Source organism: Camelus dromedarius, chromosome 29 (assembly GCF_036321535.1).
Source record: "Camelus dromedarius isolate mCamDro1 chromosome 29, mCamDro1.pat, whole genome shotgun sequence".
NCBI lineage: Eukaryota > Metazoa > Chordata > Mammalia > Artiodactyla > Camelidae > Camelus > Camelus dromedarius.
The window spans coordinates 19,576,141-19,602,722 of NC_087464.1; the positions used below are offsets into that span (position 1 = coordinate 19,576,141).

Consider the following 26,582-nt stretch of genomic DNA (forward strand, 5'->3'; position numbering starts at 1 on the left):
AGTTAGGTAACTTCTGCCTAGGGTGGTGTTGCTTCGTGTTCTGGAGCCTGGGGGAGGGGAAGTGACGGGTGGTACCTAAATCCAAGGTGTAGGAAGTGTTTGCTGCCCAGTTTGGTCATCGCCTTCCTGGCCATGTCATCCAGGTTTCGAGAGCCCTCATCATTCACGGCCACAGAAAGGATCCTGCCCTCGGGCACCGCATTCAAATACTGGACCAGACGTTCACTCTCTTTCTTGGATCTATAGGTGTCAAACCTAAAAAAGGCAGAGAGAGCAGATTTTAACAGTCCTAGCAGGACCCAAAAGAGAGAGCTTGAAGCACCTACCCGTGGTGTGACGACTAACACACCATCCGATCATCCCAAAGACTGATTTTTTTTTTAAAGAAAGAAGCTTTTATTACAGAAAACAAATCAATCATCTCAGACTTGACAAAGATAACCCACCCTTACATACATAAAATATCCATGAAATATAGGTCTCAAAAAAATCTGTACCACAGGCGACAAGAATTTACAAAGGAAAGACCCAACTGTGTAATGATCTAACTCCAAGTATGAAGTGCACGTATTAGGTGTAGAGATTTTGTACAATCACTGCGGAAGTTCCAAAAGAATCTGCCTTGGAACTTAACAAGCAAAATCGTTCTCAAATGAATCTAGACGAATAACCCAGCACGAATAGCCAAGATTTGGGAAAAAGAAAACCATGGTGGTGTGGGGAGGAGGGGGGAGATGGACGGATGCTCGCGAGTCCCCAGACTTCTTTTTCATTGTTGACATAACCTGGTCCGGCCCCGCCTAGGCCCCCTCCTTCTCCACGGCCCCTCCCCAGGAATCGCCTGCTGCCAGCCTCGCATGTGTCAGGGCCCTGTGACCACACTAGGTACCCCCTCCTAGGCATCTCTTGCCTAGACCGTGCAGAAGCCTCCTGACCACCTCTGTTAGCTTTACTTCTCCACTCTGTACACAGCAGCGAGAATATTCTTTTAAATCAGATCTTCTTAAAAGCCCTTCACCGGCTTTGCATCCCACTAAGAATAAAACCCACCTCCTCACCGCGGCCTTCAAGGCCCCAAACATGCCCCTGTCCAAAACGCCGACATGACTGTGTCTTGTTTCCTCGGCTCTGCATTCTCCACCTCTCTGCTGGCCCTTCTGTCCTTTGAGAACAGCACACCCTTTCTCACCTCTGGCCCTCTGCACTTGCCGCTCTCTGCCCTGCACACTCCTCGCCCCATGGTTCTCAGCTCAAACGTTGCTTGCTTTCACAGGCGTTCTCTGATCACCTGTTGCAGAGCAATCTCCCCTAGCTACTCTCCATCGTTTCACTATGACTTTTTTCCCTAATTACCGATGATCACAGCCTGAAACTATGTTGTGTGTACAAGTGTGCATGTGTGCGCGCACGTGTCTGTTCCTGTTCAACTCAGCTGCATGAGGAGAACGCCCCAGGAATGAGAGACCTAACTCCCTGAGGTCGGGGATTTCTGTCTGTTTCACTCACTGCCGTGCTCCCAGCACCCTGAGTGGCATCTGGCTAGGCCACACCCTCAGCAAATGCAGACTGAATGACTGTGTTTACACGAAGGCAAACCTTACCGGTCAGAATGGATGACTGTCCCTGATTTGGGGTCGATGACATGAACAATGACTCCACGGTGACCCCAGCTCCTTTCAAAAAAATAGCCTCCCTCCTCCATGCCACCCGGGTGAAGAGTCTTGTTCAGAAATGTCCAAGAGAGCTTCTTCTGTCCATGCAACTCCAGGGTACCTCCTCTGTCGACGCCAATGTACTTGAGGCCAAAGTAAGGGTCCGGCTGAACACCTTCATCAGCCCTACAAGAGAAAACAGCTCTCCACAGTCGGCCGACACCTCTCTCTGTCGGCTGCTGAACCCAGAGGGGGCTGCACTGCTCCCTGACTCCCATGTGGTCCCCGTGGAGCCAGGCACACTTGGTGACTGCACAAGGTCGGTAGAAATAGCACAAGCAACCAAGATCTTCCCAAGCCAGACCAAAACGAGCCCAAAAGGCCAAGCAGAAATCCTATCAATAGTTAACATGTTGGCTTCAGTTCTTCAGTTCTTTTCAGTTCTAAGTATGTTATGTTTCAGTCCGTATCAGATGTGGAATCACCTGGGCATGCACTGCATACCCTGTGTGTTCCTGGCTGCCACCTAGAATTCTCAGTTGCTTGAAGAGCGAGCACAGCCAGAGGCAAATGCTGCTTGGAATTTTTCTTTATCTTGTCCATCATAATCTATTAATAAGCACTCAGAGAGACTCCCTGAGCCATGAGTTGATTGGAAGGCAGCTGAAAGGCTGGCAGGGATTTCTGCAACTTAAGTCCGGACCCGGGCCACAATAAATAAAATGCCTCATGTATTTCTCCAGCTCGCCCAGCTCACCAGTGTCTGTCTTGTTCATGATTACGATCTGGCAGTACATAATGAGGATTCCTGTCTTGCACTAAAGCCTTGCGGTCTTACCTCCCTCTCTTCTATGGAAATCCTCCTTCCCATCAGATCCAAGAGTAGCATTTGACCCATGGAAGCTCTCTACCCACCTTCCATACAAAATGATGCTGAAGTTGCCCTGGAAAGGGCAGAGGGCACTCCCAGCATGCAGCTCTCCTCCATTGTCAATCAGGATGTGCCGTGTGCGTAGAACAATTGTCTCATCTTGGTCTTTAATGACTAGCTTTCCTGAAGAGGGAGGGATGGAGGGAGGTTTAGGAACACATGCTAATGATGAAGTTACAGCAGAGCCAAGGGCAGACCTCCTAAGCTCCCCATCTCATCCAAGCAGGCAAGAAGATATGTTTTTCAAATATCTCTATGCTTGTTGTGCTTACAAGCAGTTACTTTTCTCTCTGCCTTGCGATGTGTAAATAGTGCCTGCTTGGTTTACTGCCATGGCTGCGTGCACTGCATTCAATGAGCAGGCATCTGAAGGTAAGATAAGCAGGAATGCTCGGAGACCAATCAGGGTTTTCCTCTATAAATGCTTCTTTCACTAAGACCGGACTTCTGGCAAGCCATTCCTAAGAGCTCAGAGCTGACGGCTATCTCAAACTACCAGATGCTCTGATATGAACCCAAAGCACGTGACATTTGTTCTGTCCATCTAAAGTTATGGCACCCTGCTAGGCTCTGAACGTGGAGATTGGGGTTGGGGTTGGGGAATGCTGGCTTACCTCCTTCTGAGATGCGGATGGAGTGGATGGTGGCAGAAGAGGTGAGCAGCAGTGCTCTGCCCTGGCCAATGTACACATAGTGGTCCGGGTCATGTCCAGGGTTCCAGGGCTGCAGCTCAGGCCACTGATCAGGGCACTCAGGGGTCACTGCCAAGGACAGAGAGATGTCACTGCTACCAACCACTGACCTCACCAAGCAAGGACTGCCACAGACCACAAGGTGGGGGCAGGGAGGGAGTTTGTGAATTTTCCTGGCCCCTGCCTCCTCCCTCCTAGAGCTAAAAGCAGGGCCTTGGAGAGCAAAGAGAACCCCTGACATAAGAGCCCTGGGATTTAGGCCCATGTCTTTTATTAGTTCGTCATGTATCTGTGAACAAGTCGCTTCCCTTTTCAAGGCTCAATTTTTCCCTTTAGAAAATGCAGGGTAGACCAGATGACTCCTCAAGATATTCCGCAATCTAAGGTTAGGTAATGACTTATCCAGATTATTTGTATTCCAAGGCATCCTTTCCCCTGGAAAGCAACATTTGAAAAGTTGACAAAGCCTTTTCCCCTTCTGCATGAGAATTTGACTTTTAGTTAATTTTCTCACTCTGTTTCCCTGGAAACCTGAGAAAGATAGTGTTATATAAACCATGTTACCAAGCAACATAGTTTATACAAACGTGACCCCGGATTAGTAAATGGCATCTAAACTGGGAAGAACCATACATAATTTATATTTATTCCTGGTGGAGATGTCATGCAGTGGGCATCTGTGAGTTCCGGGATTCCCGTGACTGGGCATGTCCCATGCAGCAACTCTGAAAGTTGGAGTTGCTGGAAGAGATCCTGGTTCTGATGGGGCTGTTTCCATACCTGTCCAATGACAGTCTTGCTTCCTCTCACCTAAGGAGCAGTCACCTGGGGAACCAGAGAGGATAGCTTCTGGAAGGCTATCTGGAATGCTGCCAGGACCACTCCCACGGAAGAGAAATGCCTGATGCTGCTCTGATGGCAGGTGGTGTTTCTATCCTAGATTCATGGACCTGGAGTCCCTTCCAAGGTGGTGTCTCCTCAGCCGTGTGGGGAAAACATGTGGCTGACTGGAGAGCCCAGTGGTCCGGGCTTGGAGCCATGAGCGTGCTGAGAAGGAATCATTCCAACTCAAAGGGACAAAGCCTGAGAGGGTCTCACCGCCCGCATCCCGCAGGAGAATCCTGACTGTCCTTTTACTCTCCAGCTGCATGGGTTTGTGTCAGTCTTTGCATATGGACTTGGAGGTGGTCAGTTTGATCCTTGCAGGCTCTCCTGTCATTGGGAGCACAATTCCCAGAGCTCTGGCAGCTCTGACCCCGCAGCAAAAGCACAACAGTCACAAGATTGGCCGTGGATGGCTGCTCCTTCGCTGGAGCTGGATATTTTGCGCTCAGTAAAGGTCAGTTTCAGTGGGTTTTCATTTGTAGGAACCAGTGAGTAGCTGGAAAAAGTCAATGTCTTTGGTGAAATATCACCACGGCAACCACCCTTCCCAGGAGGGGCTGCAGGAAGTGCGATTCAGATGAGCGCAAGCCCGACCTACTTGGAGCATGAATGGCCGGGGTTGGCTTCCGCATCCCTCTGACGTCAGAGCAAAGCACAGACCAGAGGCACAGCCTCCTTTCCAAATGGTTTATACTCAAACAGAAGAGAGAGACCCAGGATGTGAGAGGAGATACCCGGGGAAGCATCTCCCCAAGGCCCTGAGGTGAACCACCTTGAAAGAGAACCCCAAACCCAGTTCCTGGCACAGAGTCAGTGTCCCCTTGGTGTTTATTAACTGAATACATGATGGGAGGATTAAATGAATGAATTCAGGCCATATTGTTAATTGTTGCATTGAGAGTTAAAATACCAATCCCTTGCTATGTCCCATAAGGACCAAAAAGATTCTACAAGGAATCACGTTGAAGGAATTTCACTAATGACTAGAGATTACTTCCATCCATCAGTGGATTGATAAAAACAAGATATAATACAATGCAAGGTCATTTATTCTCAGTGTAGAAACGCGTTCAGTTCAAGTAATAATAATAGCATTTTGGGGGGGAAAGCAATCTATGGTGATGGTATTATTACTAAAAACCTCTGTTCAAAAAATTTAAATTGTCCCCATCTTTCACCTCCTACCCCAAGCTTGGTTATTTGATTGGCTTTTTTATAGCCTACACAAGTTTGCCTTGTATCTCTGGATGTTAATTCAGAATCACTCAAAGAAAAAGCTGACAATATTGAAATCAGAAAAACAGGTTTAAACCTCGCCTAGAGCTTAACAAGGTGCTTTAATGCACCTGGATCTCATGATGGCAAAGCGGGAAGGGTACATTGAAACCAGGTGGCCCAGAGGCAGCGAGCTGGCTGGCAGATAGGGGTTCTTTTCTACCCTACTCCCACCCTGAGTGGCTGGGAAAATTTCAGTTGGTCGCCTTCCTTTAACAAGAAGAGAGCTTTCACATAAAAGCCTAGATTTCGGGCTTCTCTTCAAAATTCAGCAGCTCCTGTAAAAAGGATCCCATCTTCCCACGTGGCAGCAATTGGCCAGAACTGAGAAGTGGGTGTCCCTTAAGTAGGGTCTGAACTCCCCAGGTGACCATGTCTCTGCCTGGCCACCTTGAGCTGGTTTTATGTCCCGTGCCAGGCTCCTGTAGACACTGAGTTTGTAACCCCGGAGTCTAGTCCAACACTTCATTTTGCGGATGACGAAACTGAAGCCCAGAGTGAGACTTGCCCAGGATCAACGAGTTAGCAGGGCAGGCCAGAGCCCAGGCACCCCAGAAGGACACGCCCGGCGGCTCCTTCTCCTGGCCCCCGGCAGCCTTGCTTCAACAAGGGGCTGCACCTTCCTCACTGAGACACAGAGTCCAACTGCTTTGCGGTGGCTTACCTGTGGATATGGCACCAGGGAAGTGGGCCAGGATGAACCAGCCGACTGTCAGCATCGCCTTGAAAGAGACATCCGGCCTGTGAGCCGCTCCCATCCTGGCAGAATACTCCCTGAAACAGAAGCACCCCGAGTCAGGCCTGCAGCTTCCCCAGGCTGGAGTCAGAGTGTGCGAGGCAGACACACACAGAGACAGGGCCACATGCACACACGGACGCAGGGCCAGCGTGGGCATACTCCAGCCGGCCAGTGCAAAGTCCTCAGCTGCCATGACTCAGGGCTGGGCAGATCAGGGCACGCAAGCCCTGCCATCGTCCCGCCTGTGTCCTGCAGCTCAGAGACCCAGTGAAGGATGGAATTTCATCCTTGGCACAGGAGCTTGCCACCCTCCAGGATGAAGTTTTTTTCTTAAGTTAAAAAACAGAGAGACACAAAAATCACTCCCACAGAACATGAGCTGGAAAATAGATGCCACCAACTTGTGTGATCTCAGATGATTTGATTAACTTCTCTGGGCCTCAATTTCCTAATCTGAAAAATGGGGATATGGACTGGCTAATTTGTAACCTTTACTCCACCTTTACCCATCTGTGCTTCTAAAACAAGTCTCGATACTAATGTTGAAATCCTAAATATGATGCTTATGTGTTATAAACCCTTTTAATATTACCTGTCCAAGAGGAAGGTGGGGCAGAGACAGCTGATTATCCCCCAATAACAATTTTTTTCCCTCCTTAGTAAAAGAACCCGATTTTTATCTGGGTATATGGCCACCTAGGATAAAGGCTACCTTCTCCAGTCTCTACATTAGCTATGGCCTTGAAATTAAGTTCTGGCCAGTAAAATGGAAGTACAGTATGTGAATCCCAGGAAATGTCCTTAGGGAAGGCAGGAAGTCTTTCTTCCCTCCTTCCTCCTTCCCGCTGGCTGGAATATGGAAAAGATGGCTGGATCTTCAGCAGCTATCTTTGTCCGTGTCTTGGGAGCCATGCACTGAAGATGGCAAAGCAAGCAGAGGGAAGGAACCTAGGCCCTGACCCTGTGGAGCACCGAAACAGCCTGAGGCTGTGGATTTATTTTTATGGGTGACAGAATTAAATTTGCATTTTATTAAACTTCTATTTTATTAAAGCCACTTATATTTTCCCCTTTTACTCAGACAGAAGGTGAATATGGGAATCTGTCTAGGTAAACCTCAAGGCAGGAACTCAGAAAAAGATGCCAGATTCCCCTTTCAGAATATAACGCTACTCGGAAAATCTCTGTCAAGTCCTCTGCGCCACACAAGATTGCTTAAACGGGGCTTGGGGAGTGGCCAGCTCCGGCTTCCATGCCCATGTCCCCAGCTCCTCCCCGGAGCATGAAACAAGCAGACATTCTCCCACACTGAGAAAGGGGCCAAATCTATCTCACCCCATACAGGCTCCTCCCTCTGAGTGAGCTCGGGGACAAATCTGATCATCCCTGACCCTTCAGCTCCAGGTGAAGTGCTTTGTGTGAGCTCAGTGAGTGGGGGCAGGCAAGAGGGTCTGAAACAGAGCACACTGGCCCTGAGCCTGGGCCCTCCCGCACAGGTGTGCCGGGGAGGCGGGGGCGAGGGAGGAGACGGTCCTCTCAGCATCAATGCCTGCGGGGTCCTCTTGGCGGGCACCCTGCCTGGCCCAGGCCTGATTGGCAGAGAACAACGGGACCCATTCTAGTCGCCTCTGCAGGGTCACCGAAGTCACACGTCACTGCATCTGGGAATGGTGCCTTTCCCAGGGCCCCCAGAAGAGGAACGTCTGCTCTCATGCTCTTTGCAATAGAAAGGAGGGGACGCTGGAGACAGGAGTGTTCTGTGGTCCTTAGGGAAAGCCAGAGCCCAGCTCTCAAGTCTCCATCTGTTTAGAAAAGCCAAAGGTAGTTTGCTTTTTGCTACTGAGAAGCCCCAAATCATCCTGGGGCTCCTTTGGAGGGAACCTGGACTTTGGGCTGTGAGCTGGCAAAGGAAGGTGGCAGGCACCAGGCTTGGAGGGGCCAGGGGATGGGAGGTGATCTGGGTGCGGGCACCCCTCCTGCCCTAACTGCCGGGTGACCCTCATCCGGCATTTCCTTCTTTGGGCCTCAGACTTCCCTTGTGCACGGTAGGAGGCTGGGGTACAGGGACTTCATGGCTCTGACATCTCCTGATGATATCCTAGGTCATTTCAGAGACAGAAAAAAAAAGTCACTCTCTGGATGGATGTGAAAACAATTCCACGTGGAAGGATAATGCTCAAAACCTCTCTTCCCTGACATCACAGAGACCTCCTGCTGGGTCTCAGCGCTAGACACATCTAAGCCACTCGAGGCAGAGAGCCCCCTGCCCACGAGGTGGCCCCACATGGCTGGGGGCGGTCCTCCGTGCTTTCCTGCCCATGAATGGCTTCCAGGGCCCGAGTACAGCAACCTCGAGAAACACTTTGTTGACGTGAATCCAAAAGGCTCTCAAATTTCACTTGGGAGTTCTTCACCGAGGGAGGACAGCTTTCTCAGTTGGCCACTAAAAGCTCTCTGGCAATGGGAGTTGGGGTTCGGCTTCTCTAGCTGGCAAGATATGGTCTTGAAACAGTTCCCAGCTGTTGAAGGCCTGGGAAGAGAGCATGTTGGCTAACAATGCTAGAAGTTTCCACAGGAAGCTGTTGGCTGGAGGCTGGCTGGACACTGCCCTTGCTAGGTCCCGATGGTCCTGAGCTGCCCTCCTCCTTAAAGGATGCAGTGGAAGGACTTGGCGGTGGAAGAACATGGACACACTTTGGGGGAAGGCTGGCACGCTGGATGCTCCACAAGTCTTCACAATAACAGGTTAAAGTTTTCCAGAAGCTCAGCATTCCCCTGTCCAGCTGCGGCTCCGGGCTGTGTTTGCCAGGCCTCCCAGGAACTCGGGGAGGGAGGGGCAAAAGCAGGGACAAGAGGCGTTGCCTGCCACCGTCTGTCTCTGCCTCTCCTCGCTGCCATCCTGCACCCCGGTCTGGGGTCTTTGCTCTTCCTCAGGTCACCCTGGGGCTGCAGCTGCCCTGGGGTCCAGGGTGTGTCACCTGCAGAGCAGAAGGAGCACAGGATTATGCGAGTGTCCAAAGAGGCCCCTGCATCCTTGCCCGGACCTCCCCAGAGCAGCAGCACTAGCAGGTACACGCCCCGCGGCGCCCCCTGCCCCAGGCGGATGCAAGCTCCTGCCGCCTGCTGAGCCTGCACAGCGAGCAGGTGGCAGAGTTCAAAGCCTGCTCTCTCCTCCAGAAGTTATGCTCCTAATTCCTAAAGACTAAATGATTTGCAGTATCATCTCAAATTAGGAGAAGGCAGGAGCTGCTGGGATAATGAGAGGGAACACAGCCAACACTTCTCCAACTTGGCTGCGCACAGACATTTCCCGGAGAGCGGGCTAAAATACAGACTCTGATTCGGTAGCTGTGGGGTGGGGCCCAAGGGTCACAGAGCTAGTAAGTGGCACAGTCAGGATCTTGAACCCAGGAGGTCCGGCTCCGGAGTCCATGCTCTGTGAAACAGGAACACCACCCCCACCCCCACCTACCTCCCAGCCGGGCACCCTAGAAGGAGGGAATGTTTGATTTGAGCCATTGTCGACAGATTAATGATCCTGAAAGCCAGTTGGGGTGAAGTTGGGGGAAGATGGCAAGAATCTCCCTCCAGCATCTCTTGCATCAGGAAAGCCTTGCTGCTCCCTCTCATCATACCTGGGTTTCTCGTTCACAAGCCCTCAGATCTGTGCCCTGGTTCCTGGTGGCCCCAACAGGGCTGTGCGGGCTGGGTCACCTGCACAGGCTCAACTCAGATCCTTTTCTAGATAAGAAACCACAGGCCCATCTCATTGGCTACCAGAAACCACGGAAACAGGAAGGCCAAGCCCTGAGATCATTCCCTCTGGACAGAAATCTCTGATGAATCTCAGAAAGCCCTTTATAACATTCCCTAACATTCTCCTGAATCAGGCAAGGGGCAGCCAACTCCCTGACCTGCCACTTACCCCAGCCCCGGCCCAGCTCCCCCGGCAGAGGGAGGCACCTCTTCTGGTCACCTGGTCCTGACACAGTATCCTCAGGGAGGAAAAGTAGGCAGGAGACGGGGCAGCCGAAGCATCCTTCTGGACCACAGGTAAACACAGGAAGATTCCCAACTCTGGGGAACCTCGGCAGCCCTGAGCTGTTTCTCAGGGCGAGACTACTATGCTAGGGACTCCAGGGACAGGGGTTTCCTCTGTCCATCCATTTCCTCTGAGAGGAGCATATTTAAAAGCCCCTTTGCTTCTGCGAATCAAACAACACGTTCTTCTGGCATGAGCTACACCTTGGAAACACACTTGCCCAGATCTCTCTCATTGCTGCAAAGACCGAAAACATTCCCCCAAAGCCCAGGGACATTCCAAAGCCTAGACTCTTCTCCAAAACAGTGCTTCTAATTCCTCAAGACTAAGCAACTTGCTAGGTAGCGTCAGGCTCACAAAATGCAGAAGCTGATGGCAACAGGGGACCCATTCCAGCCAGCCCCTGCTGCTGCGCCTGAACCATCTGGGAACGTGTCAGAATGCAGATTCTGGTCCTGCAGGTCTGGGGCGGGGTCTGATTCTGCATTTCCAACCAGCTCCCAGGCGCTGCTGCGCTGCTGCTGGGCGGCGGGCCATGCTTTGAGTAGCAAAGATCCAGTGCAGCCCCCCTCCTCCCTGTTCTACAGATGGGCAAACTGAGGCCCACAGTGCAGAAGGTTATTGCTCACATTGATCAGGAGCAGTACATGGAAACCTGAACCAGTGTCTGATAGGACAACTGATGTCTGACTCCAAATTATGGGACACGTATCACCTTCTCTGCCTCCCTGCTTGCTTGGGAGGAAGGGGGAGATGGGGAAGACTGGGCTCACCTGTTCCTGCCCCTGTCTCAACTGAGGCATCGCTTTAAGTCATAGTTTGGACAATAAACACTTGCCTCAGGAGCCCTTTATACTTCCAGAGTTTTAAATTATCTTCCGCAAACAAAAGATCTCCTTTGATAGGGGGAATTCCCAGCGGGGAGACACCTGCAGAGCCGAAGAGGAGAGATGCTGTTCCATGTGATAAGGGAAATTCACCGTCACAGACCACCCCATCCCCGAGCATATTTGAACAAATCCTGTCAGGCCCTCCCGTGCCACCACATTCAAATCCCTCATCTCATCACCGAATCATCTACCGGGGCTGGGATTGCTCTCCCAGGAGCCTCGTTGCCCTTGCCCGCATGTGGGCATCTGTCTGGTCTTCCCAGTCCGTCAGATGGATCCATAGATAAGTGAGCCTCGTCTAGAACGAGAGGGCACGTTCCACCAGCGCCCCCCCCCCCGCCTCCTCAGCTTCTTTAGCTTCCTTATACTCAGCGGATGCAAGTAAGTCTTCAGGGACAGGAGCGGCCACCTGACTTCAAGGACGAGTTGACCTGGGTCCCAACCCTGGCTTTGCGGGGCATGATCTGCAGAAGGTACAGCAGCCCTGCTGGCTGGCGCTCCTCTCCTCTCGGAGGGCAAGCTCGTCAGGGAGCGCGGGAGGCTGCTCAGCTATGGGCTTTTATCCCTCGCACCCTGTCCTGGGCAAACTCGGCAAGGCTCAGCCATCAGAGCCCTGTGCCCGCCATGGCCAGCAGCTGAAAATTTAGGAGACGCCCAGAGTGGCCTGATCACAGAATTCAGTGACATTTAAAGGGAAGCCTCTCCTGGGACTGAGACAGAACTTGGAGCTGCCCAAGTTAGACCATGCGCTCGCTACACACCTTTCCAGCCGGTTGCATGTGCTCTCCAGGCTGGGTGAGCGGTTGCAGCAATAAACACTTCATCGATTGTGTTTTTTAACTGAACATACCAGCATCGGCAGTGGGTTTGGCGCTTCTCCCGGCCTGAAGTTGCCCTCTGTGTGCCCACTTGTTTCTGAGGCTCTGGAAAGCTTTCTGCACCACCTCCCGGGCTGTTCTGCTGCCCCCGCCTCCATCCTCCACACTGAGCCCATGGGGGTAGGAGGACCCATTCCCACAAACAGCTTTATTTCAAAGAGCAGGAAATCAGTTCTAGATAAGAAGGTACGGCCGGTGCCGAGGAGCGGCAGACATGAGCAGCGCAGAGGGTCCAGTTCCTGAAGCACCTTCGGTGTGAAGTTAAGGAGTTTGGACTTTATCCTGAAAGCCTGAGGGGTCTGCAGGCAGAATGGAGGAGCCCAGGGGAACACCTGCATTTTATAAAGCGGCTGCTGGCAGGCGTGGAAGGGAGGGATGGGCGGGAACGGGAGTGCAGCCCGGAGGACTCTGCCAGAGTTGGATTCATTCTACACATATTTATTAAGTGCCTACTGCACACTGCTTCTAGGCAGTGGGCCACAGAGGTAACAACTCAGGAAAAGACCCTGCCCTGGGTTAGGTTAGAGCTTAGTCTAGTGGGGGTGGGTGGGAGCGGAGAGAAAATAAAGGACAAATGAATGCACCCTGTATGTGCCTGATGGTGGTAAGAGCTTTGGAGAAACTCAAGCAACTGATGGGGGAGAAGCTGCCATTTCATGTGGGTGGTCAGGGATGTTCTCATTGAGAAGGTGACCTATGAGCAGAGACCTGGAGGAAGGGACAGGGCAGGGACGCCGCTGGGATATCCCAGCAGAGGGACACAGCAGGTGAAGGACGCCGGGCGGGAGCAGGCTCGGTGTGTCCACAGAGCAAGAGGCCGGGAGCAGGCACTGAGTAGGGAGGGCAAGGGATGGTGGTGGAGGGTGGGGGGGGGGGCACACAGCGAAACAGAAGGATGCTGCCTCTCATCACAGCGGGTCCCACCTGGCTCAGCGCTTCATCGGTTATCCAGTCGGGTAGGATTGGCTTAAATACACCCCGACCGGATGGCATTGTGTTTGCAGTGGTGTGTACTGGTTTAACACGTTGATCTACTGGTTTAAATGAATGTACAGTAGGCCTTCTATTCTGGGCAATGGCTTCAACATGGACAGCTGATTGTCACTGGGAGTGACGCCTCCAGGCACTGTGCCTAGGTCATCGTGGACCGCATGGGCCCAACTTACATCTGTTGTCAAGATTCTAGTGCCCAGAAGGAAGAGGGTCATGTGACACGGTCTAAAAAAGGCTGCCTTCTAGCTAAGTGGGCCACACGGCACTCATCTGGAGAGGAAAGATGTTCTCGAAACCGTAGGGCCGTGGAAAATCTTTACTGTTAATAGAGCAGTTCTCAGTGTGATTCTGTTCTGTGTTCAAATTACTCGTACTGTAGAGCAGTGGTTCATAAGCGCCCACTTTCTGATGTAAAGGAAGCAAAGGAGGGATGGAGGGAAGACGGGAGGGACTGAGAGAGAGAGAGATTTCTGTGCAGATCTTGACAAGCATGCAGATCATATCCTTACTCCAAGGATTCTGATGCCTTGGGTCTGGGCAGGACCCAGTCATCCAACATTTGCATGCACCCCGGACACCCTGGATGACCTTCGTGCAGGCAGCGCCCTTTCAGAGGCATGGGTTAAGACCCGTGTTTAGGGTTCTGGCACCTGGACTGTGAACTAGGGGCGTCCTTCAAACTGGAAACAAGGACCTCTGTAGGCAAAGGCCTTCTGACCTGAACAGAATGCTCCTGCTCCAGGGACAAGTGCTTTCAGGAGAGGCAGGGTCCTGGAACAATTTCACAGCAAAAAGTGATGAATTTGGGTTTTGCCCAAGGGGAGAACCAGTCTTAAAGCCTGCTGGAAGAATGTGCTTTATCCCAATGGACTGAGACCGAGGGAGAACTGGCGGCAGGACGAGGAGAATCCCGGGAAGTGCGGAACCAGAACATGGACGGACCTTGGGAACCCACAGCGGGCATCTGTGGGTCTCACTTGCCTGCTTCCCTTCTCCTGCCCTCAGCACCTCAGTCTCCCTTTGGCAACCATCCCTCCCTCACTCTCAGTCCCTGTGGTCCAAGTGGGGCTGACCCACCCACCTTGGCTCCTAAGGTAGACATGAGACCCAACCTGACCAATGGATATATTCCATTTCCGGGCTGCTGGGATGGGTTCAGAGACAAAGAAAGGGGGTGCGGAACTGTTGGGATTGCTGGTTCTCATCCCACCATGGCTGGCATGCCTGGAGTTGCTGGGGCTGTCTTGCCTCTGTGCTGGGAGAGCCTGCCTGAGAACAAAACTTGTACAGAGGAAGGCAGAGCCGAGAGACAGAGACAACACTTGAGCACCCAGATCCAACTCTGCCTGAAGCTAGTGCTGCCCCTGGACTTTTCAACTGCCTGAGCCAATAAAGTTCCTTTCTGTTTAAGCTAATTTGAATTGTGCCTTTGACATTTGCTATGGAAACAATCCTAATTAGTGGGGAGCCAAAGGGTGAGGATAAGATGAAGGTTAGTTCTTACAGGTCTTTTTGCTCTCATAACAGGTCCATGTTTATCAATGAGGCTTCATACTATTTTACTGGGAAAAGAGACTACCTTTCTCCAATTACGGCATATCCCCAAACATGTGTGTCTCTAGGAAAGGTGACCCACATTAGGAAAAATAAGTCACTACTACCACGATGGTCCAGGACTTCCCTGTAGGATTCTGTAAGAAGCATCTATTGGCCTCCTCCCCACCCTGACCCCAATCCATCTTTCACAGCCCAGTCAGTGTGGATCACAGCACATTTTTGTTTAAAACCCTCTAATGGCTCTGATTACACATAGAATAAAGTCAGGATTCCTCACCCAGTCCCACACAGCCTGGCCTCCTCTCCAGCTTCCTCCCACACCTCCTGCCACATTGGCCTCTTTGTCATTTCCTCCAAAGATGCTAAGCGCGTTTCTGCCTCAGGACCTTTTCACATGCTTTCCTCCATTCCACCTTTCCTCAGGTCTCAGTTTAAAGCCCTGAGGGAGATCAGCCAAGATGGCAGAGTAGGAAGACCCTGAGCTAACCTCTCACAAGTGCACCAAAATCACAATTATTTGCAGAACAACGATCAAGGAAAAGTCCTGTTCTTAGAGATGATTTTCCTGACACTCCCTTCCCATCCGAAGAAGGTCCTCTCTGTCAATAACCTTCATAATGTCCCAGTTGCTCTCTTCCCTTGCCATAGTTTATAATCATGTATCTTCTTGTGAGTTTGCTTACTGTCCATAAGTTTCATGTGGGGAGGGATTGCGGCCACTGGTAGGGCTACTCAGAGTGTGGTCCAAAGATCGGCACCATCAGCATCACCTGAGAGCCTGTTAGACAGGCGAAGGCAGACCTGACTGTTTCAGTGCATCTCTTTCCCTCTCCCTCTTCCCCCAGGAGCACTGATGTGAACCAGTAGGGCTGCCAAACTCAGGACAAAGAAGGTAGGCCATGAAATGTTCCCCAAAGCACCGGGGGCCCCAGAGGGCTGCCATGAGAGCCCAAAGACCGGCATGTGGCCCACCGGGGAGCCCCCTGGGGTTGGACACAACAAGAGGCCAACGTGCTGGCACCTGCTGCGTCTGGACGCCGGGCTGGAACGTCATGAGGCAGGACCTGGCAGCAGTTCAGAGAGCGCAGCCTTCCTCCCAGCTCCCGTTCTCAGGCTCACACAAACCCAGGAAGGGCAGAGACAGGGAATGTTTGCACAGCAGATAGACCTTCTCCACTCCTCCCTCTGCCTGCCAGATTGGAGTCGAAAGAGCTCGCTTGATTTTGGTTCAAGTTTGGGCCAGAGTCCTCCTTTGATCTGAGGGGCTTGTCTTCTCCTGGGTTATTTATTTGTAGAAACCACTCTGGTTTCCTACAACTTCAAATACACCTACAGGAAACGACGCCAGGCGGAGTCCCGACCGAGGTTTGTTTTCCTGCCCTGTGTGCCACCGGCTCCGTGTGCCTGGGATCGGTTACCTGTATTCCTGCACGCAGGTGTGATTTGCACCCTTGGGCTATGAAACAAAAGCCTGTGATCTTTGAGGGAAAAAAATGGGCTGTAATAAAACCTGTTGGGGAGAAGTGACTCGAAATCAGCAGTCCTGGCTCGTCCTGGGAGACCCTGGGCAAGGCTCCTCCGTAAAAGGAGACCAGGGAAGTGCGCATTTTCATGCTTACTCACGGGTCCCCCACAGGGGCTGGGACAGAGGTGAGTAAGGATGACAGGGCTGCTAGGAGAAGCTCATGAACCAGCTCTGAGCTCTGGGAGCCCCTGCTTCACCACTAGGGGACCCTAGGGCTCCACATAATTGCTTCCCCCCAACATTTTATTATGAAAAATTTCAAACATACAGCCAAGTTGAAAGAATTTCACAGCAAACACCAACATACCCACGACCTAAAAGCTACCAGCAACACTTTGCTTACATTTGCTTTATCACATCCCTGTCCATTAATCTATCCCTCTATCCATCCAGAAACGGATCTTATTTTTAGATGCATTTTAAAGTAAATTGCAATGAGGAGGATATAGTTCAAGTGGTAGAGCACATGCTTAGCATGCACAAGGTCCTGGGTTCAATCCCCAGGACCTCCTCTAAAAATAAATCAATAAATAAACCTAATTACCACCCCTCTACACACATAAATAAATTAATAAATAAATAAAATTTAAAAATAAATAAATAAATAAAGTAAATTGCAAGCACCAGGACCCTTCTCCTAACTACTTCAGCATGCCTATTATTATAAGCTCAATATTCATTTGACTTTTTTAATCATTTGAGATAAAATTTATACATAATCAAACACACAAACCTCAAGTATACATTTGCTGAGTTTTGACAAATGCATCTACCTGTGCAAACCAAGCACCTAGCAAGGTATAGAACATTGCCACCCCCTAGAAGGCTCTCCCACGCCCTCTCCCAGCTAATTCCTTCTTGCAAGAGGCAACCACCGCTACAGTTGAAAACGATCAAAACCATACCATAGATTCATTTTGTCTGCTCTAGAATGTCAATATAAATGGAATTATCCAGTATGTAGTCTTTTGTGTGAAGCTTCTTTCCCTCAGCATGCTTCTGGGATTTATCCACGTTGTTGCATGTACCAATAGTTCATTCCTTATGACGGCTGCGTGGTATCCAAGTGCACGAATATACTACACTACGTAACTGCTTTAATATTTCTGCTCTAGGGAATCCCAGATGAAATGGAGCTTGGGAGAGAAAAAGAAGAAAAACTCTGCTACCCTAACAAAGCCAGACAATGCTGTTTGCCACTGTCCGCAAACCCAACAAGATGCACCAGAGGTGGGAATCCTTGGGTCAAATCCCAGCTCTGCCACTTGGCAAGTGTGTGAAATTCAGCAAGCTTTGGTAGCTACCTCCTCTGTAAGACGTTGGCAGTAATGGCACCTTCCTCAAACGGCTGTGGTGAGGACTAAGGAGGCAAGGCACACAAGGTGATGGGCAGAGTGCGTGGCACAAACAGTAAGTGTTCTAAATGTTACTATACGTTGATGAGAAGGAGCTCTGATCTTAAATGATGTGCGTTTGAACCTGACACATGCCACTGAGCAGCTCTACAATTCTGGGAGATTTCCATAGGTTCTTTTTAAACTAGGAGTGGCATAATAATTTTTCATGGTATTATCCAATGGATTTATTCTTCCCTCTGCCTGTTTTTGCCCTTTGGATTCAACTTTTAAAACTACCTCCTCTCAATGCTGTAGGCTAAGGCTCCTCTCCAGCACATAAGGCTGTTAGCATCTTCTACCCAACAGAGGTTTTGAGGGAATTAAAAGAGATAAAATACACAAAGAGCTTAAAAGAGTCCCTGATATGCAGGAAGCATCTTATAAAAGTCACCTTCCATTACTAGCTGTGCCCTCGGAAAGGGCAGAACAGCGACTGATTCATATTTGCTGAAAACAGTGGATGCTCAAGGAATGCTTTTGAGAGAGTCCTGCCCCGAGAAGTCAGGACACAGGGCATGCAAGCAGGTCAGCCCTGGGCTCCCTGCCCGACAGATGCTAATGAAGATGGAATTCAAGGGGAGTGGCTGCACAGAGCCTGAAGTGCCCCCGGGCCCTCAGCCTGATCTCCTGGGGGCTGCCGCCCACACCTGGTTCACAGCCAGGAAGAGCCACCAGGCGGCTTGCAGAGCACCCCCCCCCCCCCCCACCAAGGCTCTGGCCTCCTTTGCCAAGCTGAGCTGATTTGTGGCCCAGGATGCTGGCCTGGGTTCAGCCCAGTTTGTCTGGGTTGCCTAAGATCTTCCAGAGGCTTCAGCTGGAAAAAGTTATTCCTTACTTTTTACCATTAAATGGGAGAGAGCTGGCTAAGAGAGAAGGTGGCACTATCAACTTGGGGCAGTCCTGGCTGACTTACTGAGGGCTTGCAGAGGCTGAGGTCCTGCCTGGCTGGGATCTGAACCCAGAGCTCTCTGACTCCAGCTTTTTTCTGTCTCCGACTGTCAGTCTTCTCCTAGGATGAAATCTGGAAGTTGTATTTCCAGCACCTTGGAACAAGGGGAGGGACTTTCAAAACCACTGAGCCCATGACTTGCCCAAGGTCCCATAATGAAGATTAAAAGCCAGGTCCTAATGCAATTCAACATACATGTATCATGTATTAAGTTGATCAATATGAAATTGCCACTATTCGACAGTTTTGATCCTCAAAAATGATCAACCTATATGTTATCGTTATGATTCAACCTATACGTTTCTCCAGCCCCTTATGTGTGCACTGCCCTTGCGCCTGGAAGATGGGAGTGGCCGGCACAGAGATTCGGAAACAAGGCTCGCCCTTAGAGCTTGTGTTGGTGTCTCTCATCTACACTCTTCACTGCAATCTCTTTCCTAAGTAGTCTTACTTCTTACAATGAGATCCACACCATCTGAACTGGGTCAATCACTTTCTCAGGGTTTCAAAGACCCCCATGTTCTGAGGCTTCCCAAATCTCTGCCTTGAGCCAAGGTCTCCACCCCGTGCTCCAGACCCTCTGTGATCTGCCCTTTCACATGGTGGGCCTCCTAGAGCCATCCTGGTTCCCCGGAAGTCCTGGATAAGGGGCCAAACTGATTGCACCAAGGGAAACAACTGACCAAGGTCAGGCTGATCACTTTTCTCTTGGTTTTAGTCCCTTCTTGTGCCTTGGCTTTATAGCTGCCTTTGATTCTAGGAGACACCCACTGTGTCTTTATAATAAATCCAACCCCTCTGATTTTTTTTTTTCATTTTTGCTAAGTTTAACCCAACTTGGTTTCTGTTTCTTGCAAAAACAGAGTCTTAGTTCTTCAGCCCATAAAAGAGTGATCTGGCCTCTCTCTCCTAAGGTCTTAAATGGACGTTGGAACTTTCAGACACAACACATTTTTCTGTGTGGATTTCTACTCTGTCCTTATTGATCCCACCCCTGGCGGCCAGAACTTTGTAAGGACAGAGGACGTGATGCCCCTGACTCACCCCATATCCCAGGACCAGACAGGAGTGAGCAGAGCAGGACTCATGGACGTGGCACAGGCGAGTGAGGGCTGTCGGGGCGTTTCCCTGCTCAGCTACCTCGGCACCATTAGAAGCTGCTCTCGTGTGTTTACAGTTCAATTCATGTTGGAACAAAGACGAGCCGAAAGTCAAACAAACGTCTTCCAGACACTTAGCACAGCACACACTCCATCTTTTTCCTCCTTGACTACTGAAAACAAGATAAGCACCACCTCGTCTGACTCTCCTCCAGGAGAGTCAGCATAAAAGTTGGTATAAAAGGGTAAAAGGACAGGGGTGAGATTATCCCTTGGGGTATGTTGTGACAAGACAGCAGAGGAGACAGACCCTTCTTTGAATGGAGCCAAAAGATTTTTTTAAAACATGTTTCAGTACAAAGGAAGATGGTACCGGAGGAAACATCTGCATCTGGTCAGAATGTTTCCCATGCCATGAAAACAAACTGTGTCCTCAAGGCTCAACAGATTCCATTCTTGCTGTTAATTATTCTGATCTCTCCAATTTCCAAAAATAAATATTGAATGTGGCCACTGAGCCCCCAAAAGGTTCTGATTCTGATTTGAATGAATAGGTTGAGTGCCTTCTTTGTACCAGACACTGGGCTATTTACTTACTATCCATTTCGCCCCTCCCCGGATCCCAGAGGTTAAGTGATTTGTTCAGATTCACATAATCAGCAAGTGGTATGTCCCTTCTAGGGTCCAAACTGTCTGACTTTCAAGCCATTGCCTTTGTTCTGGCTGCTCCGCTATTGCAAGGAACTGATAGTTCCTCCGGAGGACCACGGCCAGCTCTCAGACAAGCGCCTCTTCCCGCCCAGCAAGCTGCCTCCTCTGTCTCTCACTCATGGCCTCATCCTGCCCCAGCTGAAGTTCTACAGTGCCCGCCTGCCTCCTTATCCTCTCTCCAGTCATGGGCTCTAGCATGAGGCCTCTGTACTTCCTTCATGGACAGTCATAGTGGGGTCCTGACCAGCCTGCCATCTCCAGTCCCTTCCTTTCTCGGATTCACCCCCAGCTCTGCTGCCAGAACAGTCTTTCTCTAAGGCAGCTTGCACTTTGCACCTTCCCAGACTTTTGATGTCGTCTGAGGCCCCTCATAAAGGAGCCCCTAGCTGCCTACCCAACTTCACCTCTCACCACTTTCCCTCTCCCACCTTCTAACGCATGGTCTGGCCACCCTAGACCACCAGCAGACACCCCCCCCCAAGGCCCTATGCACTCCCATGGTCTGTGCCTTTCCCTACATTGCTCTTTCTTCCTAGAAGACCCTTCTCCAGCATCAATGCCCAGAGAAACCCTATCACCATCCTTTCAGGGCAACTTAAGATTCGTCTTTTCTTGGAGGCTTTATTGGATTGCCAACAGGAATTAATCACTACTTTCTTCCTCATTTCCCATCTCTATTTAGCACTTGTCATTTATTATTTTTATCATCATCATCATCATCATCATCATCATAGAATTTATTACATGTCTCCCACATGCTAGAATGTGGGTTACTGGAGGGCCCAGAACCTTATTTTTTTCATCTTTATATCCCTGCTCATATATTTTGCTTACATCTGCCTATTTCCATTCTGCCTCACTTTGAGAACTTCTTGAGGACCCTAACCTTGCTTTCTGATAAACTTTCTTGCTCCCACATGCACACTGTCTCTCTCTGTTGCTCACTCCCCTTAAGCAAACGTGACTTTCAAATCAAGAGAAACCTCACACATCCTTCATGATATTCCTCCACCGCATTTACCTGTCATGTGCGTGCACAGAAGCCAGGCCGGGCCCACATCCTCTCAGGGCGCTGGCAGAGCCAGTCACTCATCCTGTTGTGTGAAGGGGGTGAGCCTGAGGCAGGAGACCAGGATGACTCAGGGGTTTGGAGTGGATTTCTCAGCTGGCTGGAAGGGCCTGCTGGATGTGAGATGCTATCAAGGCCAAGTGTCGATGTATACCAGGCTGCTGTGTGGGTGGGTCCGGAGACCAGGAGAATGATGTGGGCTGTAGATGCAGTTTAAAGAGGTCCCTGAAGCCACGGGGGAGGGGGCATGAACTCAGCAGGGGACACACCGACCGTGAGAGCCCGGGAGCTCAGAACGACTTCAGTTGGGGTGATCCTGCAAAGTCCGCTTGGGACCCTCTTAGATGTCTGCACCCCACATTGCAGGGCTGGGAAAACTGCTGCTGGGCATCAGCTTCCTGCACCCCTTCCTCCTGCCCAGGCCCCCCTTCCCGTCCACAGGCAAGCTGCACCCTTCGGGCCAGCAAAGCCGTCAGAGCATTTGAAGTCCCCGCCTGGAGCACGTGAGGCGGGCGGTCCGGCCGCCAGGACCTGGCTGCCAGCCAGGCCCACCACCTGCTCGGTCAGGTGCCCTGCCTTTCCCTGCCACCCGCAGCTGCCGGCTCGGCTCTGCTCCCACACCCCCCAGGCTGTTTGGACTCTCCAAGGAGTCTCCCACCCTCCCTAGGAACACCACAAGGTGGTCTCCTTCCTCCCCTGCTGATGCATTTTGGAAGAATAACCCCCAGAGAGATTCTCTACAACTAGGGGGATGTGAACTGACTTCACCTCTCTCCCTGGAAATGCCAGCCACCGCGTGAGTCCCGGCCAAGGGGAAAAGGCCCCGTGGGCTTGGGTCTTGGCAGGCTGAGGCTCTGCCTCCCCACCAGCTGTTCCTGAGCCAACAGGGCTGTAAATGCGTTACAAGGTGTCGAGTGGGTTGTGTGAGGCCAACCCAAGGTGTCGAGCACGGGGCAGGCACAGCTGAGGGGCGGCTGTCCAGGAACCAAATCTCTCATCGGCCTCTTTCCCAGAACCGCAGAGCATGAGTGGCTTCTCTATAGGAAAAAGGCTGGCAGGGCCCAGGTGACGAGGCCAGAGTAGGAGAAATCCACGCGGCTTGTGAAGGCCAGCCCTCCCAGACCATGCAGCATCCTGCAGGGCTCTCGCTCAGGTTTCTTCCAGATTTTCTGGTAAATAATCCACTTTGTTTTATCAGGGTCATCTCCTTCTTAAAAGTCTAAACATCATCTGGTTCAACCTGCCACACTGGGGTGCAGAGCCCTGAGGCCCCCTCTTGGAGACGGGGACACAGGCTGGAGAGCTGTGCATCACCGCATCACCATCTCATGAAAGTCATGGAGGGAGTCCCAGGAGGAGTCGTGGGTGTCTGAAGCTCACTGTTTGCACCTGCTACTCCCAACCCCTCTTGTCTAGGCAGGTGGGCTGATTAGTATCTGCTACCTGGGTGGCAATCACCCTGCTTCAGCATCCCATCGCTCTATAACATTCTGAACAAGCCCATCGTTTTGCTGTGCTGGAAGAAGATGGCCTCTGAATGGGTCTTCTGAGCATGTGGAGTGAGGACCTGTCTTCTCAGGAGCATTGCTGGCCACGCCCTGGCAGCCAAGATCATCACACAGTGGCAAACTGCAGTGGATGATCAAAGGCATGTTGCTGGAGAGAAAGGGGAAGGACCATCTGATGCTGAAGGCTCTACCCCCGGATCTCACGATATGACGGGCCTGATCATCACCCTGCGTGGCCTCTCAGTTCTCCGGCTCCTCACAAAGTGGTCCTGAGTTGCTGCTGGAGATGAGGGAGCGCCCAGGTCCCACCTCACCCCTGGAAGCCTTCTGTTGACTCAGGTTTGCTTTATTGATGGTATTTTTATTTACACAGAGCCTTAAGTTCACTAGTCACTAGCTCACAAAAGCTACATAAGAACCAACTGGGGCACTTAAAAATATACAAATTCTTGAGCCCTTTCCTGGAGATCTGAATTCTGAACATCTGGGATATGACCCAGGAAGCAACCTTTTAAAAAATGTCTTCAGGGCTTCTGACACACAGCCAGCAAATAGGAATTACCTGTGGCCCCACACTGCTCCTCAATCTTTTCACCAGGACAAGGACCACCAGTTGGTTTAATATTTGTGGCTGAGCTGATGAACCAAGAGATAGGGCTTCACATTCATGCTTAGAAAGTTTCCTTTTCAATTCAGCCGCCTGTGATATTTAGATTTTAAGCTTACCACCCAAATCCTTCCCTAATTGGTTCACTCCAGCAGGTAAGCCTGCCTCACTTCCATCCATGTCTCTGAAAAAAAAGATGAGCTGGACACCGAGCAGCAGCTTTGCCCAGCCAGGGCAGTTTCCTGAAGTACTCAGCTCACCACCTGGAACACAGTGCGTGCTCAGTAAACGTTAGTTTGTGTTGGGTGTTGCCAGTACGCACTTGCCAAACCAGCTGGTCTCAGAATCCATGAACACTACCACTCCAAGAAAACGAGTCTGCATACAGCCTATTTGAACATGGGTTCCACTGGCCCAGCTGATTGTGACCATAATTAGTGTAGGATAAGGCACTATTAAGAGTCAAGGCGCAGACTAGGTCTAAATCTGTGTGCTCCCTCACTCATGTCCAGTGGGAATGCAAAATGGTGAGGCAGCTTTGAGAAATAGTCTGGCTCAAATGGTTAATCCTCATTGGTTAATCATAGAGTTACCTCAAATGGTTCCTCAAGTGGTTAATCATAGAGTTACCATGTGATCCAGCAATTCCACTCCTAGGTATATACCCAAGGGAAGTAAAAACATGTCCACAGAAAAACTTGCACAGGACTGTTCATAATAGCCAAAAAGTGAAACAACCCAAATGTTCATCGACTGATGAATGGGTAAACAGAATGTGGTATAGCCATATAATGGACTATTATTTAGCCATAAAAAGGAATGAAGTACTGATATACACTTCAACATGGACAGACCTTATGCTCAGTAGAAGAAGCCAGACACAAAAGGCCACTTATTATATGATGTCACACAAAATGTGAAATATACATGAAATGTCCGGAATAGGTAAGTCCATAGAGATAGGAAATAAATTTATGGTTTTTGGGGGATGGGGGAGGGAGAATAGAGAGTGACTACTAATGCTGGTAGGGTTTCTGCTGATTGGGGTGATCAAATGCTCAAAAAATTGATAGTGGTAGTGATGATGGTTACACAATTCTGTCAATATACTAAACACTACTGAAGTGTATGTTTTAAAAGAATAGATTTTATGGTAAGTAGATCTCGATAAACCTGTTAGGGGAAAAAAAAAACCCTAGGCACTGTCACTTGCTCTCTATGTGCCTTTGGACAAGTCACTTAGACTCTCTGAGCCTTAATATTCTAATCTATTAAATGGGGATGAGAATACTCTAAAGAGAATACTCTAAGAGTATCATGTGACACATATGAGCACTCACTAAACACTAGAACCATCATTATTATTATCAATTTTTATTATCATAAGTATAATAATTTAAAAGGTGTGGTGTATGTGTGTATATATATATGTATATATGTATGTATAATGGAATACTACTCAGCCATAAAAAGGGATGAAATAATGCCATTTGCAACAACGTGGATGGACCTAGAGATTATCATACTAAGTGAAGTAAGTCACACAGAGAAAGACAAATATATGCTATTACTTATATGTGGAATCTAAAAAAATGACACAAATTAACTTATTTGCAAAACAGAAACAGACTCACAGACAAAGAAAACAAATTATGGTTACCAAAGAGGGGGAGGGATAAATTAGGAGTTTGGGATTAGCAGATACAAACTACTGTGTATAAAACAGATAAACAACTAGGTCCTACTGTATAGCACAGGGAACTATATTCAATATCTGGTAATAACCTATAGTGAAAAAGAATATGAGAAAGAATATATATATATATGTATATGTATATGTATATGTATATGTATATACATATACCTGAATCACTATACTGTACACAGAAACTAACACAATATTGTACATTAACTATGCTTCAATTTTAAAAAAAGAATAATAATGTAAAGCTGGGCTCGGTCTATATGATTTACATGCATTATTGTAATCCTTTCAATAGCACAGCTCGGTGAATAATTATGCCTCTGCTTATAGGTACAGAGGGAGGCAATACTCAGAAAGATGCTCATGGTCCCTTATCTAGGAAGTAGCTGAATCAAGATTCAAACCTTAACTTGTCTCACTCCAGAGTCTGTCATTCATTCATTCACTCACTCATTCAACAGTCCAGCACTGAGCCAGCACAGGCGAATCAATATTGAACAAAGCAGCCATGTTCCCCAGCCTCTTGAAGTTTACCATCTACTGGGGTGACCAAGTGTTATCAAATAATCACAAAACCAAATACATAATTACAAACAACAGAACGAGTTACGTTCAGTGCAAATACGGAACACTCTGAGGGAGCATATCAGGAGAAGTGAATGTAGGTTGGGAGGAGGGTGGGCAGGGAGAGCCTCGGGATGCTCAGAGCCCTGCAAGATGCGTAAGACCGACCTGGAGGATGAAGGGGAACAGCACTCCTGGCGGGCTGAGTGACTACATGAGCATGTGAATGCGGGTCCCACACCCAGTGCAAGAGCTGAAGGATGGGGGAGGTGCCCACTGATACTGCAAAAGGGTTAGGCAATAGCTATTCCATCACTGTCCTTTCCGAGGGCCTGTCCTTCCCGATTCCACCTGGTCTGGCCCAAAGCACATGGCGTGTGTATGGGGATGCAGACGGAGTGGGTGGGAAGAGGAAGCACCTGTCTCTCGCCCTCCAGCAGTGGCTTCGGGGTGGGGTGGGTGTAGCAGAGGGCGTGCCCACCTAGGACAGGGCCAGACTGAGCTGTCACTGGGGTGGGCAGGACGGGTTGTGTTGGGAGGGCTCACCCAGCTCTGGACGGTGGAGGCAGGAGGGGCTGGCCCTGGAATGTTGCCTGGGCTCCCCAGTCATCCAGTGCATCTGCACCGAGCCTCCAGGACCTCAGCCTTCTCCCACTGTCCTGGTTCTAACCCAGCCCTGCCCGGTGACTTGATCTACCTCCCAAACAGGACTTTCTATCCCAGTTCCTGCTCACCTGTCCCATCCCAGGTGACAGCCCAAGTCACCATGGAACTGTTGAAGGCTTGCATGAGTGCTGTCCTGGTCCCACTGAACCCAAGTCAGTTCATAGAAACATTATTCAAACACCATCATCCCTGGACAGAGACCAGGGGAAGGAGGGGAGAGAGACCAGAAGACGGGAATGAAGAGGGA

The 26,582-nt window shown here is 50.1% G+C and overlaps 1 protein-coding gene across 3 annotated transcripts in view; it reads right to left on the reverse strand.

Moving 5' to 3' along the window:
* The window catches only part of CEMIP (cell migration inducing hyaluronidase 1), a 142,085-nt gene that overhangs the window by 59,617 nt on the left and 55,886 nt on the right, over positions 1-26,582 (reverse strand). Inside the window, exons 1-6 of one of the 3 annotated variants that reach the window (XM_031440694.2) lie at positions 7,510-9,203; positions 6,100-6,209; positions 3,198-3,344; positions 2,568-2,706; positions 1,602-1,838; positions 76-255 (exon numbers count right to left, since the gene is read on the reverse strand). In XM_031440694.2, the coding sequence (XP_031296554.2) occupies positions 76-255; positions 1,602-1,838; positions 2,568-2,706; positions 3,198-3,344; positions 6,100-6,209; positions 7,510-7,514 (818 nt within the window). In that variant the 5' untranslated portion in view covers positions 7,515-9,203. Of the gene's footprint in view, positions 1-75; positions 256-1,601; positions 1,839-2,567; positions 2,707-3,197; positions 3,345-6,099; positions 9,204-26,582 lie in introns of those variants that run through there. The other 2 variants (XM_064480646.1, XM_031440693.2) reach the window with 2 other exon arrangements.